Source organism: Trichogramma pretiosum, unplaced genomic scaffold (genome assembly GCF_000599845.2).
Source record: "Trichogramma pretiosum strain Unisexual culture from Peru unplaced genomic scaffold, Tpre_2.0 scaffold5, whole genome shotgun sequence".
In the NCBI taxonomy this organism is placed as follows: Eukaryota; Metazoa; Arthropoda; class Insecta; order Hymenoptera; family Trichogrammatidae; genus Trichogramma; species Trichogramma pretiosum.
The window spans coordinates 2,863,269-2,883,343 of NW_019641672.1; the positions used below are offsets into that span (position 1 = coordinate 2,863,269).

At 36.3% G+C, this 20,075-nt stretch overlaps 1 protein-coding gene across 1 annotated transcript in view; it reads left to right on the plus strand.

The window, feature by feature from the left end:
* Positions 1-19,700, plus strand: part of LOC106658517 — a 94,520-nt gene extending 74,820 nt beyond the window's left edge. The window contains exons 4-6 of the mRNA XM_023460501.1: positions 15,455-15,714; positions 18,032-18,185; positions 18,331-19,700. Coding sequence (XP_023316269.1) covers positions 15,455-15,714; positions 18,032-18,185; positions 18,331-19,232 — 1,316 coding nt within the window. The 3' untranslated portion in view covers positions 19,233-19,700. The remainder of the gene's footprint in view (positions 1-15,454; positions 15,715-18,031; positions 18,186-18,330) is intronic.
* Positions 19,701-20,075: the final 375 nt, after the last annotated feature.

Below are 20,075 nucleotides of genomic sequence, written 5' to 3' on the forward strand. Positions count from 1 at the left end.
TAAAAAACGCCATAAATTTCATAATTTTTGTATGAATTCTAGTGTATAAACTTTACCAGAAATAGCAATTTTTAAGTTTCTACACGAATATTAAAATTTCACAAGGTTTATTCATAAAAGCTAAGTGCTTTGGTGAACCTGCAAGCTCCTGTATTGATTTAATTGTATAAGTCCATAAGGAATTCTTATTGTGTAATTAATAATGCAGTGGCGTTTGAGGCCGAAACATTGACAGAGAACAGAGACACAGTATTACAGCAACAGAGGTGATGATTCAATTGAAACGACACGATGACTTTACGCTTCGGCAACATTCGCAAGCTTGTACACCCACACTCGGATACAAGTACAATATGCACAGGCAGATGAGGTAGTCAACACATAATGCCTCTTTCGAAACAATATAATTATATATCCACTGTACGCTGTGCGTACACACGCAACAACTATACGCGATTTCAAAATCAATTCAATTGCTATCTCTCTCTCTCGCTCGCTGTCTGAGCGCGTCCCCAAAGAGCGAATGTCAACTATTGGCTTTCTACGTTCTCTCTCTCTCTCTCTCTTTCTCTCTCGCTCTCCCCTTATGAAATCGACGTTTCGTGCGGGCTGTATAAGCCAACCAGGGAGAGTATATGGAGTGGTATAAGCTAAGAAGTTCTCGAAAGCGAAATTGCTAGACATTCTGGGGTAACGACGAAGACGACGATTGCCTGGCTCGCAATCGTCGTTGCAGCAACATCGATGATCGCACGGGGCACGTAGTAGACATTGCACTGCCATGACTCTCCCACGTAGTAAAACGTTGCCTACGTAAGTCTTTGCCGAGTTCTCAACCTTTTCCTCTCTCTTTTTCTGACTCGCAAGCTGACTTGTTTTTTTTACGACATTCGAGTGTATTACTTCGTGAATCCTCTGGATTGTAATTTTTTTACATCAACTCTAGTGGCGGTTTTAATTTAAATTTGTAAATTGTAAAGCTATGACAGCTCGTAAAATCTATCATTCAACAGTGGAGCACCACGACGAGCGACTTGAGAGACAGAATTTAGGTATTGAAGATTGGAAGACAGAGAAAGAGCAGGTATTGTGAATTAATAATATTACATCAGTAAGTGAGACTATATATATAAATATATATACACACGATATAAGAGACGAGGTAGCTTCAATTTCACCTACTCAAGAGTAGCGAAGGTCTTTGTGATGACGAGAGTAGAAGGCAGTATCTTCATGCAATGACATAAGCTATATACATCTATAGCAGTAACATATATATAATATATGAGTAGAAGAGGCCAGTATCAGGTCAGGCGAGACGTTGTGTATACAGAATAGAGATGAAGAGAAGATGCAATGCTCTGGTTCCACTACTACATATAATATATATGCTATAGGAGAAGAAGGCAATAGTCTCCCCCCTCCCCCTTTTCTCTTTCTCTCTCAGCATCGTCATAACACCGCTAGTGCAAAGCTATACATATATAGCGAAGAGGAGGAGAAGAAGAAGAGAGAGAGAGAGAGAGAGAGAGTAGGAGGCCATCGTCCGAGATTAATCAGCCTTTGATGCGGAAACTCGTATAGTGCGACGCAGTAACCAGCAGTAGAGCCTGATAATGTGAGAGCATATCGATGCGGACAGCAAGAGAGAAGAGAGAGAGGCATTGAAAGAGGGAGTGAGTACCGAGCATGACTGGAGATCGATTGTAAATTGTTCGCGAGCTGATAACGTCGCCTGCATACGCTCACATAGAGAGAGAGAGAGAGAGAGAGAGCGACTGTGAAAGATTTGATATATATCATTATATGTAATTATAATGATTGATGCGTTGCAATTGCAGTATAAGCAAGGTATCACACATGAGTATGTATGACGTGCATACGTATCGATTCGTATGTGGAAATTCATTTTAACTCGAGCTAAACGTTCATTGCTGCTCTCATCTCACAGGGGGTGGGCTCTGTACATTTTTGTAAATAAATATAGCAGGCCAGATACCGACGTCGATTGTTGCAAAATCGATAAAACGTGTAACATGCCAGGCATAAGCGCGTTATGTTTAAACATCAAACGCAGCAAGGTTGGACCTCATAGTCGTCCTCGTTGTCGTCATTGGCGCCATCATAGAGCGCACGTGTATACCACAGAGCTCGCAAGTGTGTAAACAATTGCCCGCCCACGCTACCAACGTATATGTATGAATGTATAGCTGCGCGCATACATCGACTTTTAACGTAGTAATTAGTACGTGGGGGTAGTAAACGATCGATCGCCTCTATACGTGAAGATGTGCCTAGAGTGTGAGGCTGTACTGCACTCAGACACATGCATACAAATATACACACAGGCTCGTGCTTAGTTGAGTATGCGTATAGGCACTATAGAAGCAAATAACCCAAACTTGACCATGCGGGTGGATGTTTGGTTAAGCGGTCGTTACACCGATTTCCACAGAAGAGAAAGAGAGAGGGAGAGAGAAATACAAATGTGCAGTGACACACACATGAAATCACTGGATGCTGCTACTGCGTCGCTGCGCCTATATACACGTTTCGGAGTTAATGTAGTGGATAATATTGTTACGTAAACGTATAAGGAAGGATTTTACACGTGAGATTATTTGAATAAAGAGAGTATGAATGAGTATACATATATATTTATTCAGTTTATACCTTTCTATAAAGATATTGCCGATTTTTCGTAGAATCAAACGGCCGAAAAAAATTGTTTCTGCAAACATGAAAAATTCGTTTTTGATACGATAAAATTGTCACCAAATTTGATTTATAATTTTTGGGATCTTCTATCATTTTTTTCAGAGGCCCAGATTAGAATTTTTTCGAAATTCATGATTATACTAACAAAAATCGTAAGGATAGATATCAAGCACAAGTGGGCAGTTGGATTCGCAAAATTTATTTTACTGATACAGCAAAATTATTGAGCTGTATTTTGTTTTTATATTTTGCAAAATATATCGATGTGGCAGCAAAATTTCTTTTGATGGATCTACCCGTAAGATTTTTTCCAGTGCATTGCGAATACTTTAAAAATTCCTAATGCGAACATTGAAATACACGCTCGCGTAGAGTGCGTCCGAAAGTTACTATAGAATACTAACATTAGACTAAAATGTACAAGAAGCCACGTACACCTTGAGCTTCAAATGTAAACGTAAGTATATATATCTATACGTGTGTATGAATTTCAGCGTGCAAGGAAGATCGAAAACGCTCGAGAGGAAATTTCAATCGTCGTTGGTACATACCCCCGAAAGGGAAAAGGGAACTTACTTCGAGAGGAGCGGCAGTAAGCGAGCGAGCGAGCTCGAGCTCGAGAGAGAGAGTCATCTTGCAGATGTATATTTACGTGTGACGCTCTCCCTATACCAACACGACGTACATCCTCGGCTCGAATATTATATGTATGCATAGACAGCGCTACAAACGTGCACGCGTGCAAGCTTTGCTTATATTATATATACGTGCAAATGCGTACGTATACTAGTGTGTTTGTGTGTGCGTATGTGTTATGAGTGCGGTTATAGACGAACACTTTGATTAATTATGATTCGTCAGACCGTAAAGGTGGAAATTGTTGCATATACATGTACAGACACATTTGTAGATGAGACAAAGTGTGCACGTGTGCGTGTAACAAGCTGCATGTAGGAAATTTCGTTAAAATACAGCGGCAACAACGACAGCAGTAGCAGCAGCTGTCTCTGAACCTCGTTAGTTAGAAAATTAATTTTTCACTTTTTCTCGCGTTACGTGACACCTGCCTTAAAGTGTATATTTTAAATATACTTTTTCTTCCTCTTTCTTGCCTGCTTGTCTACGATGAAAATTTTAAAAATTATGTTCATTAATTTCATTGAAATGCTGAAAAATGAAAAATTTCACATTAAACCAATACAACTGTATTTTACAAAAAACATTCCACCTCCAGATCTCAAAACCTTGCCCTGAAACATTTGCTAAGATCTCCAGGTAGTTATAAATGAAGCTCTTCATGCTTAGTTTGATACCTTAGGTCTCGGAGCCGATAGGAGGTTTTATGTGTACACGTTTTTGTACAATGAATGCGTGGTATGTGTATACATGGTGTTGTACGAAAATATTTATTAACTCAGCTATTTGAAGAATAGTAACGTTAGTTTTTTCACAATTTAATTTTTATTTGATCAAATTGATGCATTTTATTTTAATTTCTATGTGATTTAAAATTTCGCGCGCTCAGATGCGTTGTGTCTTCTCGGGTCGCGTAAAAAATTCAACTTTCAACACGTTATATTTCTCTAAAATGATCGCGAACCCTGATATTTTGCGATTTTATAATAAACTTCACAGATTTTTTTATTGAGAAAATATAACTTTCATTCACATCTTCCATTGATTAATAGTACTTTATGCAAGGGATGTGATTATGCTTTTTCTGCAACGAGTTTTGTTGAAAAACTAGCGGTAAAGTTGCGATTTTACAGTGAGAGTGCTATGAAAAAGTTATTTGCAAAAATAGGTAGCTCCCCATAAGAATCCATATCAAGGGTGACCTTTTCAAATAACATGACATTTTCTGGGAAATTTTATTGCCAACCCATATTTTCTGTGTTTTACGTAATTAGAAGTCTTCAATGAATTATTGGTTATAAACAGGAGGCGCGCTAATCCTTGACAACCATTATAAGGTAACGAAAACTGGGACATGAGCACCGTGCCGTGTTTTTTTTGTGTGGACATGATACCAGACCATCCCCTTCAGAAGTCCCTTTAAAGTCGGGCCAACCTCTTGGTTAGGCCTATTAATTCCCACAACTGTCTCGCATTCGCCCAGTTCCGGGGACCTAAGGGGCAAGGAAAAACCTTGTACCAGTGTACGGTGTACCAGTGGATTTGTACTGGAGGTACATCTTTAAGGAAAAACCCGCCCCAAGACAGCTGAGCCTGTAGGTACTCTTCCCGCCGAATACTTTTTCGGAAAAGTCCGAAATGTACTCGACAGAAATCGAACCTACGACCCCTTGAGCGGTGATGTTTCCGTGACTAGTATGCTAACCACTGACCCCATCGACCGCTCATATATGTGCCGTGTGATGGTCGGTGTAGGTTAAGGGGATATGGAAGCTAACCAAAATATCAAAATTTCAATCAAGTTTTTTGAAATTTCTACTGAATAATTTGCCAAAAGGCTCTATGGCGACCGTAAGAACATCAAAATAAAGGTCGCCATAGAGCTTTTTCGAGAAATATTCAGAAAACTGGATTGAAAATTTGATATTTTGTCCGGCTTCTATATCTCCTTAACCCATTAAGTCCCAAGAGGACGTTTTTTTGACACTCATTTCGGTCGCTGTATTTTTGATGAAAAAGGGGTCAAAAAAATATGCGAGTAGCCTGTTCTTATGTAAAATTTAATGCCCTTTTAGAATCTGAGCTCAGATTTTTGAAAAAATAATCAGGTCAAAAGTTATGGTTGATTTTATCCAAAAAAAGCGTGATTTTGAAAAAAAAAATGATTATCGAGTTAAAAATTCTTGAACGTTCGGTTTCATTTTTGATTTTTGATTTTGGCTGAGAACGTTCAAGAATTTTTAACTCGATAATCATTTTTTTTTCAAAATCACGCTTTTTTTGGATAAAATCAACCATAACTTTTGACCTGATTATTTTTTCAAAAATCTGAGCTCAGATTCTAAAAGGACATTAAATTTTACATAAGAACAGGCTACTCGGATATTTTTTTGACCCCTTTTTCATCAAAAATATAGCGACCGAAATGAGGGTCAAAAAAACGTCCTCTTGGGACTTAATGGGTTAACATAGCCATGCGTGCGCTATAATTTTAACCTTTAAAGAGCCGGAATTTCAGAGGTCATATAATCAATAGAAAACTGGCATAAAAAGTATCTTAAATCATTGATCGATCATGAACAAAGGGTCGATCAGGGGTCCACTAATATATCGGCTTTCCGGCCCTCTAGAGGTTAGTTAGTTTACGTTTTTCTTGCGTGTCAGAATATATGTCACTGAAGTGAACATGTGTGCTGTGCCAACTAAATGACAGACAATTTATAATTGATGCTTATTTAGTTGAATTACAAAATTAGGAAATTAATACAATGACTTGAAAATATTAATTATTAATTTAGTAAACACCACAATTTTATTATTTTCAAAGATTCTTCCATGATTTTAATTATCGAAAGAGTCTGCTAAATAGTAGATTACCTATCAAGGAATCAAAAAAATTGGAATGACTAGGAACATGTGCAATAATTATCAGCTGTGGCGAAGCTGGTTACGGCCTAGAGAAGTAATGTATATTATATTTTGACAATTTTGACAATTTTGAAATTGAAAAAAAAATTATTTTAAAAAAACTGGGCAGCCTTGCCCCACTGCGTACTTAGTGCGCTGACCGAGAATTTATAATTAAAAACTAATGGTAAAAAAATTGGCGTTTATAATTTTTTTAAAGCACTGTAACAAAAAAATGGCAAATTTGCCCGCTAGTTATTGTTGCGCAAACATTATTGTTGAAATTTAAGTCATTAAAGTACTGTTTGAGAGTGACCTATAAGTTTAACCGTCTCGCCCGAGGTTGAGTTTGTGACCATTGATGTTCTGAAAAAGTGTACGCGACCTTGTTGCTGAAGCTCAGTCGGTACCCTTTGAAAATTACGACAGGTGACAAAAAATATAACTTGTCAGAAAACGCTAAAGAAGAAAAAATTTAACACGTAAAGTATAGAAAAAAGGCTTACAAAAATATCTGTATCTCAGTGAAAATCAACGTTTCGAAGTTCCAAAGATCGCAATGGAAAGCGGAGGAAAAATCCTACTCAAAACTCCAATAAAAAATTTTGAGTTCAAAGTGTATGTGTCCCCTTAAGGAGAACAAGAGTCCGTAAAAACAAATTAAGGGACACTCTGATACATAAATTATGCTCTAGCGTATTCTAAAGAGAGTCTTATGTACAGCCTTAAATTCGATTGTCTATCAATACGCCGTGACGTGGATATTTTACATCTCGAGTACGTTTACATAAAAAGGGCATCGTAGAAGTCGACTACATGGCTGAGACGAAGTGAGCAAGAAGGATCAGAAAAAGCGAAAGAGAATCAAGGAAAAAAGAGAAAAGGTATAGAAAAAAAAGAAGAGTTGAAGCAAGAAAAGCAGATTAAACACAAGACAAGAAAGAAAGAGAGAGAAAGAGAGGGAGCAGGAAAAAGTACATTGCGATCCTCCTAGCTCGTGCGCATAGAAGGTAAAATTCTTTCTACTTCTACTCTTGAAGGAAATTCTATTTCGCTCTTTCATGGCCGTTGCTGCAATATCGCTTCTTGCGAAATACCGTCGCTGCAGTTGCTACGCTGGGATGGCACTTATTTTCTTTCTTTCTTTCTTTCCTTCTTTCTTTCTTTCTTTTTTACTTTGGTGCTGCCTCTGCTGCAGTTACTGCTGCTTCTCTATGTTTGTGTATATGTGCGAGTGCAGCACCTCTCTTGTTTCGCTTTTGGGATTCTCTCTTTCTCTCTTTCTCCTACCGGGTGATAGTAGTTGTGGTGGTGCTGCTATGTAAGTTCATCTTTAAGAGTCATGGGCTCTTAACTCGCTAGCTGAGGAAAAACCATGGCGACAGAGTACATGACAAATAAATATAAATTGAAAAAAATCATAAGTTATGAAATACTGCGTTATGCTATACGTTTATAAACCTATACATGTATTACCCACTATTGCACATTCTTCATGCGAATATAAAGGTAAAATACAATTGAGATAAATAAAAAATGCTTAGTGTACTATATATTTTGAGCTAGTGCTAGCAGTAATAGTAGCAGCAATTCATAATACATATAATAGTTCTGTTCCTCCTATACTTACTTCGATCTTTACGCGTGTGCTTGAATGTGTGTATGTATTGACGCCCCTCATCTTCTTTGCGCCTCCCTCCTGCCTCCCACACTTCGTCTAAGACCTTCGAAACTTTCAAGCCAATAAATCTCAAGTTTCTGCAGCGTAGATACGGTATAAGATCTATAGTGAGAAACTATTCCTTATATATCTATATGTATCTGTATATATAAATGTATATTTCATATCTCTGATGTATATGTAAATAAGTAACAAAACCAAGCCAAGTGAGACGAAGCGTAGAGAGAGAGAGAGAGAGAGAGAGAGAGAGAGAGAGAGAAACAATTTAAAACAGATCAAATGTCTACAGGGAATTCGGTGATAAATAACTATTGTAGTTTTCTGTTCATCAGGTTCCGGATCAATTAGGAAGTTGTTTTCTAAAAAATCACTTACAAGCTTTATAGGAAAATTCTAAGTAGAAATCTTAGGAAAAACTGTTTTCAGTGTCATTTATATCTATTGTATAAGATTAATAATTGTATTGAAGTAACTATATTTATTTATTGTAGTCATATCATTAATCAATTCATGAAATGTACCTACGGGCTGATTTAAAAAAATCTTGCCCGTACATGCATTTTCTTGTATGATCATATTCATGAACATTTTACTTCATCGACGCAATTTTTTTTAGAAAAAAAGTTTAAAATTCAAAAGATTGACAATTGAATGTATTTTTATTATGAAATAAGCAAGATACATCGAATAATAAGGATATGCTCATTTCGCGCAGACGATTGATCGCACATACTTCAACATCTTTTTATATCCGACCTTTTTTTCGTTTATATTTTATATTATTTTTTTTAACACTTAGTGTATCACCATATACACCACACACATATAGGAATTCACCAGCGTATACACAGGCGAGTGTGTTATTTACCAGTAACCCGCGTTTCCTTTCACTGGTCGGCTGCGGGCTGTTGCACACGCACTAACACACACATCGTACGTACGTGTATATGAGCTAGTGCTGTGTGTAAGAAAGCACATGTATGCGATATATTATTTGCTGCCACCACCGTCGTCATCTTCATCGTGTATAGTTGAAAATCGTACTTTCAAGTAAATATTTACAGACGCTATCTGTAAGGTGCATGTATAGCGCATGAATGCTCACTCGACGCTAGTAAATAATTTTGCACCGGAAAACGCTCGACATTTTAATGATTTAATCATGTTTTTTCGCTCTCACGCTATCCCATTTGTTTTGGGACAGGGGAGACCGAGGTATAGCGGGCACCTCAGCCTCATCTAGCACCCACGACTTATTTAACAAAAAATATCTTAAAAATAATCTAAAGTGATAAGATGATTTACTATGCATCAAAGTATTTTCGCTGAAAAAATTGAAGCTAAAAAATGATATCTGTTTTTTTAATTTTGAAAAGTGCAGTGCAAAAATTTTTGTATCTTCGCTCGATTGGTTCTACTTACAAAATTCTAATTTCTTGTAAAAAAATACTTGCGTTTGATAGTTCAGACTCTAAAGTATCCAGTACAATTTTTATTTTGTCTTTACTCCAATGATCTGTACATATATTTTTGTTTTATTTTTTACACTATTACTTGTAATATTCTGAGCTGGGCTACAGAGGGCCGGCTGAGCACTTAGCCTTACAGTAAATATATGGGTAAGGCTCAGAATTTTTTAAATAAACCTGCGCTCGTATGTCACCGATCTTGACGCGCTTTTGGTATGTTATAGTACATGGTAAAAAAGACCCAAAACCAAAATTTTAGACCCCCTCCCCCCTCCTACCCCCCACTTCCGGTATAAACGTCCATTTTCTATCTATATTTTTTCTGAAGGCCTGAAGCAATTAAAAAATCTGAAAAAATTCACAAAAATACTTTTCAACAATCCAAACAACCTTGAATTTTTTCAGATTTTTTGAGTGCTTCAGGCCTTCAGAAAAAATTATTGAAAATTTTGAAAATTCATATACGGCGCTACGATGCAATACAAAGCCCGATCTTTTTTTCCACTTATTTTTGACATCAAAATACATAACCTCAAATTTTTTCAGATTTTTTCAGACAGAGCGCTGGCGGTTTTTAGCCGAAAAACGCCCTTTTTTTACGAAAATAATTTTTTTAGGGCGATATGAAGCTTTAAAAAATCTGGAAAAATTTTTTTCTTGTTTTTCAGGTCAAAATACATAACCTTGAATTTTTTCAAATTTTTTAATTGAAGGCGATAGCATCTATGGCTAAAAAACGCTATTTTTATGAAAAACGGTTCCTGGAACCCAGAGGTTCCGGTAAAAAAATTTGAAAAAATTTTTTTCGAATTCCTTGTCAAATTTTAATAAATTTTGACCGTCGCAAAATTTCGATTGGAGCTTCCTAGCTCATTCTAGAGCATAACAAAGATTCGAGCGAAATTCTGAAGACGTTCATCACAATTACATTATTTTTCAAATTTCTTCAGAATTTCGCTCGAATCTTTGTTATGCTCTAGAATGAGCTAGGAAGCTCCAATCGAAATTTTGCGACGGTCAAAATTTATTAAAATTTGACAAGGAATTCGAAAAAAATTTTTTCAAATTTTTTTACCGGAACCTCTGGGTTCCAGGAACCGTTTTTCATAAAAATAGCGTTTTTTAGCCATAGATGCTATCGCCTTCAATTAAAAAATTTGAAAAAATTCAAGGTTATGTATTTTGACCTGAAAAACAAGAAAAAAATTTTTCCAGATTTTTTAAAGCTTCATATCGCCCTAAAAAAATTATTTTCGTAAAAAAAGGGCGTTTTTCGGCTAAAAACCGCCAGCGCTCTGTCTGAAAAAATCTGAAAAAATTTGAGGTTATGTATTTTGATGTCAAAAATAAGTGGAAAAAAAGATCGGGCTTTGTATTGCATCGTAGCGCCGTATATGAATTTTCAAAATTTTCAATAATTTTTTCTGAAGGCCTGAAGCACTCAAAAAATCTGAAAAAATTCAAGGTTGTTTGGATTGTTGAAAAGTATTTTTGTGAATTTTTTCAGATTTTTTAATTGCTTCAGGCCTTCAGAAAAAATATAGATAGAAAATGGACGTTTATACCGGAAGTGGGGGGTAGGAGGGGGGAGGGGGTCTAAAATTTTGGTTTTGGGTCTTTTTTACCATGTACTATAACATACCAAAAGCGCGTCAAGATCGGTGACATACGAGCGCAGGTTTATTTAAAAAATTCTGAGCCTTACCCATATATTTATCTATCTACCTCTATCAATATCCCCGTTACACGACTAGCAATACAGCTTCGATATTCTCAACGATCGTAGCGCAAAAGAAACTTGTTGAGTTATATTCATTTAAAGTTGCTGTAAAGGCATGAGCATAGTAATTCTTGTCGTTATGATTGGTTTATTTATTAGATCGCCGTAATGTCCTTTGCCTTTACAATAATAACATGTAACTTCTGTGTCTTGGCTATCACTGTTCTTTGGCTGTATTGATAGTTGTCGACTATTGAGTTTTTTTTTCGATCCGCGATTTCCAGTGTACGAAGCGACGAAAGCATCGTTTTGATTGTTTTGTTCTGTGAAGCGCTTTTCTTCAATAAGAAGCCTTTCCTGTAATGTTGTCACTTAGCGCACGAATGACGTAATGTACTATTTTCGCAGTCAGTAGGATGCTTCGAAAGTAACAGATCCCGGTTCTGTGGCTACAGCGTAAGCGTGCGGAAAAACGAACTTTCCGCAGCTGTATAAAAAAATAGTATACTTAACTCGTGCGGAGTAGGTGTTCCAACTCGTTATTTAATCTACTATTTTCGTTTTGGCCGCAGGGACGAAAAAGGGTAGTTTCGGCTGGGGTAGCATGAAATAGTATATTTTTGTGCCACCCCAACCTAAAGTAACATTTTACTCCCGCTGAGCGAAATGAAAATGTTACTTTAGGCTGGGAGATTCTCAAAATTAGTATATTTTGCACCTAGGGAGTGAAAAACTGGAAAGTCTCAGAGCACGTGTAATTTATCATCCGAGGCGAAACCGAGGCTAATAATAACGTGCTCTGAGACTTTCTTTTTTCGCTACATAGGTGCAAATACAATTTTTACCATTGCACTGTACACTTTATATACTTTATTCCCCTTCAAAAGAATATAATATTTAGCCACTGTAAAGCCTAGAAGCACGATGTTGACACTTGATGTGGGTTCACGCATGAATCTGAGAGACAGAAGATATGCCTAAAGCCACGGGTTTCGGGTGACGGCATTACTGTACACGCTATAGCTATGTAAACAAAATTATTTCTGCTTGGTGTACTCTAACCAAAGAATTAAAAAAGTACCAATAGATGGCGCTATAGACTTATAAAAGTTCCAAGATACATATATTAGCTTTAAATCGTTTTATTCATTTTTACTTATTATAAAAGTGCAGTACTAAATAGGCTGTATCTTAGCATATAGTTAAAATTTTTAAAATCTGATCACAGCACTGAAAAGCTGAAGAAAAATCCTATTGAAAATATTGATAAAGAAAAAAATAATTTTTTTTTATTTTATGTACATTTCTGGTCCTTTCCTCTTAAAAAAGTATAAGGTAAAAACACCATTTATGGTACGGTTTTGAGGCAGCTTTTTATCAAACACGTGTATCTACTTGAGAAATTGATAAAACTTTAAAATCAACTTATCATTAGATGCGCTGTACCTTTAATATCGAAATCCCTGTGTTTAAAGTTGTCATTAATTTTCTTATTTATTTATATAAGTAATATTAACAAAGTATCTTTGGTACCTAATGATGGAACAGATGCAAACTTTGCGCGTTCCATTAAAGGATCAACGAAATCAACGATTGTTCCAATATTGGAAACAACAAATCAATGGGCGATCTTAACCAGTACTGTTTCACTAACGGGACACTGCTTTTTTTGGGTGTCCCTATCAATGGAACGCGCTTTTCAGACGCACTTGATTAATTTATTCCATGATAAAATTATTATTAAACAGTTAACTTCGAAATCATTTTTTATTGATTATACTAATGCAAATTGATACTTTTCAATTGCTTTCAAGCTAAAATTTCAACAAAAACTTTATTTATACGGGTGTAAATGCTAATATTCCACAAATTGGTATACCGTTCCATAATCGGTGCTTTTACCTTATTAAAAAAATTATTGGAAAAAAATTATTCCAAAAAAATATTTTATGCAAAAAATAAGTAAAAAAAAAATATTACTACTATACATTAGTAGTAACATTTTTTTCCTAATCTACACGATTAGGAAAAATCATTTCACATTTGCGATAAAAATTATAGCATACATAATGAGTTAACAAATGATTTAGATAGCGAATAACAAATATTACTCACAATATTTGGGTAATTTTCTTCTCTTTCTCAATTCAATTAGCTGAAACGTTACGCAGCCTCCGCACATGAACATATCTGGGCTTGTGTATTTTATATAAATATGTATATGGGTATATCCGCCGATCCATTAACATTCATTCGAGAAAAAACAGTCTTGTTTATATTGTATATGACTTTTTTGATCACGCGGACACAAAAAAGAATAGAATACCGTCGAATTCTACGATTCTAGCCATAAAATTTAATTATATTATTCTTTTTAGTGTGTGGGCATGTGTATTGTAAATGTACTATATTACATTGCCGTCCAATCACTTTTGCAATATCTGACCGTAGTAAAACAACCTTATCTTCGTGAAAATTTCACGTTGGACAATTTTAACAACACGGATCGCAAGGTCATGTAAAATCTATTGTCTCAGATTGTTTCTACAAGTCCTACTATTGAACCACTAATGAAACTAATAATAATTGATAAGTTTACTAATTTTTAGCTCGGGTATGGCAAAAGTGATTGGACGGCAGTGTATAAATCTTCAAATGACCAAAATACAACTTTTCATAAAATTTGCAGCAGTCAAAGGATAAAGAAACATGTATTTTCTCTCATTTTTCTCTGTCAAATAGTATCTTATTGTCAGTTGATCACAACATTTTTGAAAAAATTGTATTTTGACATTTCGAAGAGCATATTTCAATTCTAGAGTAATAAAAAAAGACGGATAACCTTATTTTTAGACTTTCATGCTATTTTTTAAATTGAGGGGGTTAGATATTATAAGTGTGATTGTTTTGTTACGAATTTGAAGTCGTTATCAAATTTTACATAAAACATCGTAAGTCATGAGATTCTGTAGGTTCATGAGGGATAGACCTAGAGGGTTCAAATTTGGAGAACTATAATTTTTCAATGATCTTTCTATTGATTTTTTGACATATCACGCTTGACGTGGCTTTGTCCATATATATATCCTATATAAAATTTTCAAGCGAGCAGCGACGCATAGGTATAGTTATAAATTCGTTTATCAAACGGTTAGAGTACACGATGGCGTGGCTTGCAACAGCACATACTCGCTGCGCGTAACCATTAATAATTGCACGCAAGGTATTACGGGGGCGTACCGTACACACCCATCCCCATTTGCATTCTCATTAATGAAAGTATAAATTTAATTATATCTCATTACATGCTTATACACATAAACCGGCAGTAGCCAAGATATTGCAATCAGTGCTGGATTAGGTACCAAAACAATTTTTTAATCGTTCCTGCTATTGTCTTTCACGTGTGCAGTTGCAGCTATGCTGATGAGTTCGATGACGATGACGGCGATTTCTCCGATTTAAAGTTATATCATCATTAGGAAACAGAGGGACTCGTGGTGATTCGCCAAACGACGAAGATGCTACTGGTAGCGTCGTCGTGTGCCTGTTGCGGAAAACCATGACAGCAGGCAGACTCGGTGCAATATAACAAATCTTCTTAGTGGGAAATTGAGAAATTGCCTGTTCCAGACCCTTATACAGCGCGCGGCGTACATAGCGCATATCCTACTTATCAGTCTTGCCTTGCCACTCCTGTCACTGTTGTTCGAATTCCCTTTTTCTCTCTTTCTTTCTCTCAAAGCTCTCATATTTCAACCATTATATAGATAAAGATATTATAAAAGAATATATACCTACAGTACGCGCAATCCGTCATAAAAATGGCGAATGGCAGCAGCAGCGTAAGTAAAGGAAAAGAAGGACGAGTTGAGAGTTTTACTAGAGAATTGCTTCTAAAAAAAGAGAAAAAGAGTAAAGGATACACAGTGCGGGTTGAGATAAAAAAAGCAGCAGAAGAGGGACAAGGGAGAGAAAGTCGAGTGAGCGCCCGTACTCGAGTCCCAATATTGTTTTCTCATACTCTCTAGTGCAGTTCTTGGGGGTGTATATATCTAAAGCTTCCGCAACTCGTTAAAGACGCTCGTACACACACTCGAACATGGAAGCGAATGTACAAGGCACGCGCTCGATTTCTCTCAAGACAAAGGCGCAACAAATTGAGTTATGTTTATCTTATCACCTGTTTTTCCGGTCAATTTTCGAAATCCATAAAATAAAAGCCGATTGAATCGAACTGGTATGATGGAAAATTGTACCATCATAATACTTGACTCTTCATGCGTATATACATGAATATAATCTCTTGCTCGTATTTTGCAGGCCTGTCGCTGGGTGGTGGTCTAATTACGCTAGCCTCGTCACTGTCAGAGGCCACATGGGATATTCCACAGAAATCCAGCTCGTCCTCGACGTTGCCGTCATCGTCCTCGTCCAACAACAAGTCCGAGAACACGAGTTTGCCTCACTACCAATACGGATGGTGCCTTCAACTATCCGGCTTGGCACTCATCCTGTCCGAGGTTGCAGCTCTTCTCACTATATCCGGCTACATGGCTCGTTTTCCCACTGTCGAGGACATGGTACGTGCCCTGAATGCGGATAATAATAATTGTCAAGCGCGCAAACCCTCTATCTATCTTTTCTTTTTCTCTTACCTTTCCCTCCCACGTGCGCATATGTATAACTGTAATGTTGACCATTAGTTACGGATACGCATATTTTTTCGTTCTTTCATGTATCAGAGAAGTGAAAGCTCCTCTGATGAATAATGAATATGTCAAGATGTGCGATCAGTACAGGCTCTGCTATAACTATGTAATACTTAATGTATTTAACGCCCTTTATGTAACTCGTAAGAATTAATCAAATCTATAACAATTAAAATAAGAATTAATAAGTATAAATTAATAAAGAATTAATCAAATCTATAAAAAGTAAAAAAGCGAATCAATTAAAAAATAGCTTGAGTATTAAAGGGTGATAAATATTAGTACTCTGCGCCACATAATTATCACAACAAAAGTTTCCTTCGAAATTTTGTCAATTTTCAAATGCTTCTATCATTGTCTATTTTGATCGTACCAGTAGTATTTGAGTGCAACATTAAAAATTACTGAAGAAATCGATTAAGGGCTAACAGGGGGCTTAATTATTTTTCATTTTTCAATTACAGTACTAGGCTGTAAAAGTGAATAAAAAAAATTTTTTCAATAACACACATGATAACCCTTTTTCAATACCCTATTTGAAAGTATTTTGTCCAGTTAGATACTTAGAAACAGTTAAGTACATTAATAGTGGGGCTGTTGACCCTCAACAAAAGCTTTAAACACGTCTAAGCTACCTATCGTAGAAATCCAAGAGCGAGCATCCCTCTAAAGGAGCATATGTGGTTTCATTTTGTTCGATTCCCGTACTACAGTAATTTGTTTATCAAAGGGCCACAGAATCAAGTCAATTTTAGCTATACGAGGCATTTTACGTACTTCAAATGGTACCTTCAAAACGGCCTACAGGGCGCAAAAAAACCATACAGTACTAATAATGATAAATTTGTCTTTAATTGCCCATTTTTTAGGTCATATAGGTAAAATATTGTCTTCAATGGGACTTGTGCCCTTTTATTCCAATTGAAAACAATATTTTAGCTACATGTCATAGAGAACTCTTTTTTTTTAATTACTAGTTGAACAGAGTTTTTTGCGGTGGTGTATGTTAGATTTTGATAAAAAAATTACTGTATTACGGGTATAGTTTAAACTAGAGGTGTCTGAGTACCTGAAAAATCGGGCTACCCGACATTTTTACCCAACCCATCGAATTTTTCGAGCTTACCCGAACATGAGTTTAATTTTAATCACACTAAACGGACCTTTATATAAGTTTGTTCGCTTTAGCCTTAACTCTGTGTTTGAAAGATTTCTTGTAAAAAATTTTAATCCCAACTGAAGACTTCTCCTTTGAATGATACCAAAAAAATGCAATTAAATAGCCAAACGATGTCAAAAATATTTTGAACTCAGTTACTATCGCCTATATACCTCTTTTCAATGCTCTTTTTCTCACATGGGTAACATCACTATCGTTTCAAAAGCTCGGATATTATGTTTAACAATAAAATGATTAAGTTGATTCGACTTAAAAATTGTCGGCCCAACCCAAATTTTGTTGGCTTATCCTAATTTTGGGGCTCAACCGAGTTTCGGGTAGGCCCGAACCCGACCCGATCCCAATACTTCGTGTACCCGAGCACCCTTATTTTAAACTTTCAACAATTGATTTTTTGCAGTAATTTTTAGTGTTGCCCTTAAATACTACTGATAACTCAATATTGACTCAAACTCATTCCTAGTATATATATGGATTTAAAGAACAAAAAATTTCCAAAAAATATATAAAAATTCATCTCGATACGATCAAAATAGACGAAGATAGAACCGTTTGAAAATTGAAAATTCAATCGACATTTTTGTTGCGATAATTTTGTTGAACAGTGTATATGCTACTGCAGCGATGCAGCATAGGCAGTGCAGTATTTCACGAGCAAAACATTATATGCATTTATCGTTACGATACACTTCACGTGTACGCGAGAGAGAGAGAGAGAGAGAGAGAGCTTGGCACAAGGCTTATAGTACCAGTGAACAGTGCGTTTTAGCTCCAGTAAGTATGTGTACTAAATACAGACGTACAACACCTCTCACTCCGTTTAAGGCTAATATTTACCATCTTTATATGAATGCATTATCTTCTCTCCTCATGTATGCACGTCTGACATTTTACTCTGTATATAAATGTGTGTGTGTGTGTGTGTGTGTGTGTGTGTGCGTGTAATACGAGGAATACAAGTATACAACTCTGCTATGCTGGTGGCTAACTTTTCGCTTTAATTCGTAGGTGCGAGTGATGGTGCCTGGTGCCGAGAGAAAGTTGCGCGAGCAAAGAGGCCTCAGTTCAGAGTATTTGGTTAGAGCTCATCAAAAATCCTCAGGACCAACTCCTTGTTCCGCAGGCGTGAATCATAATCATCATCAGCCTTTAAAAGCACCAGGTAATTTGTTCAAATATGCAGTTTATAATAATGAGGGGCGATGAGCGAGCAAGCGGTGGCTGGAGAGCTTTAATACGACATGCATTTTTGCAAGCTCAGATCAAGTTTTTTTTTTCGAAACAAGTAAAAAAATTGAAATTTTTAGTTTTTGCAGGTCCAATGCGAATAGCTGAAGATGGAACTTCTTTATTGTGCAAAACTGCACCCGACATTTGTGCTTCTAATCCCCAATCAGCCATAAGCTACGTAGAGAAAGCCGACTTGTCAGCACACATGTTGCCGGCCTACCCGGAGACAAAGATCGTTGAGTCGCGATTCGTCGCGGCTGGGCAGAGTTTTCCGGTACAAGATCAAAGCGATCCTAATGCCGTGATTGATTCTCGACCTAGCGGCTATGTCGATAAAGAAGGTAACCTCGTGGATTCAAGGCTACTGTCGGAACCTCGACAGAACGTGGTAACATTTGCCGAAGACAAAGAGCATCCAAGCTGTCAAGAGCCTCCGGCGAGATTCAGTGATTTTCCTCTCCCACCGGTGGAAACGACAACAATTGTAACCAACGACCAGCCTCAACAACAGTCGGTACAGCAGCAACCTCCTTTAGCATTTGCCGATAAGGAAGCTGGCAATTTTATTGCAAACGGAGAACACTCCATAGTAGTCGACTCCTTGGATATTCAATATGGTTATGATAGTAGGTACAATAACTTGGCCGGTCAAACCGTTCCAATAACTCTGAAACATCATCATCCGCATCATCGCCAAGGACATACTCAAGCGTCGCAGCAGTATGTCCACCAAAATTGCGGTACCATACACTCGGGCATGCTGAGGGTGGCCGAACCGGGAACCAGCTCGTCAAATCAACGTAGTATGACACTGCAAAATCCTAAAAGAAAAATCATTTCAAATACACAAATAGCCCAAAATACCTTCAGCACTCTTGAGTGCGAAAATCGACGAGGACGAGGTGTCAATGTCGATGGAAGAAACACTGGTCAAGTAGCATCCGCAAAAGGTAACTTTTGTGCTGGTAGTGCAGTATGACCGTCGACGAAGATATCACCAAGTAGATAACTGAGGAATGATGAAACTCCACTTTAAGGGTTGCTAGAGATCCACATGGATCTAAGCTTTGTTCCTGTGAAATAATGAAGGTGTATACGTAAGAATGATGTTATTACTAATTGTTGTTGTTTCGTGAATCGTATATCGTGATGAAATTGGTCACATATGCATAAACTGTTAGTGTTTTTATGAACATATGATTATAATAGAACGAGGAAAGTAAATGCAAAAGTTTTATATATTATTCCATATAAAGAGAAATACAGATGCCAAAAAACCTTTTCAAAATCGATTAACAATTCTTAAATCACTGCCGAATTGCGAAAGTCGCTTACGATCAATAATTTTATTTTTTATATTTCTCACGTAGACTGAAAACTGTTGATTTTTACAGTGCCTTGAATCACTGTAATTTTGTACTGAGAGTACCAATTTTGAAAAATTTGTTACAACGCAATACATATACGTGAATTTTAATGATTCGACGATATAAGCGATGTTCTAAAATATTTTTACGTAGACATTTGGTCACGTTATAAAAGCAAAAAAAGATTTCTTTAAAAAAATCAATCAAAGAATTGAATAAAAATAGTAATATATTTTTAATTCAGAATTTATAGATGATTATTTCAAGTGATTTTATAAGTATTTACGAAATTCTTTTCGTTTCAAGTACGTGGCTACTTGTTATAATAGTTCAAAAATTAACGATATCTTCAATAATATTTATATTTATATATTATATATAAAATGAATATATAAATATATAAATAAAACTAATTTCTATACTGAATCAACTCGTTTAATGAGTGTGACATTGTA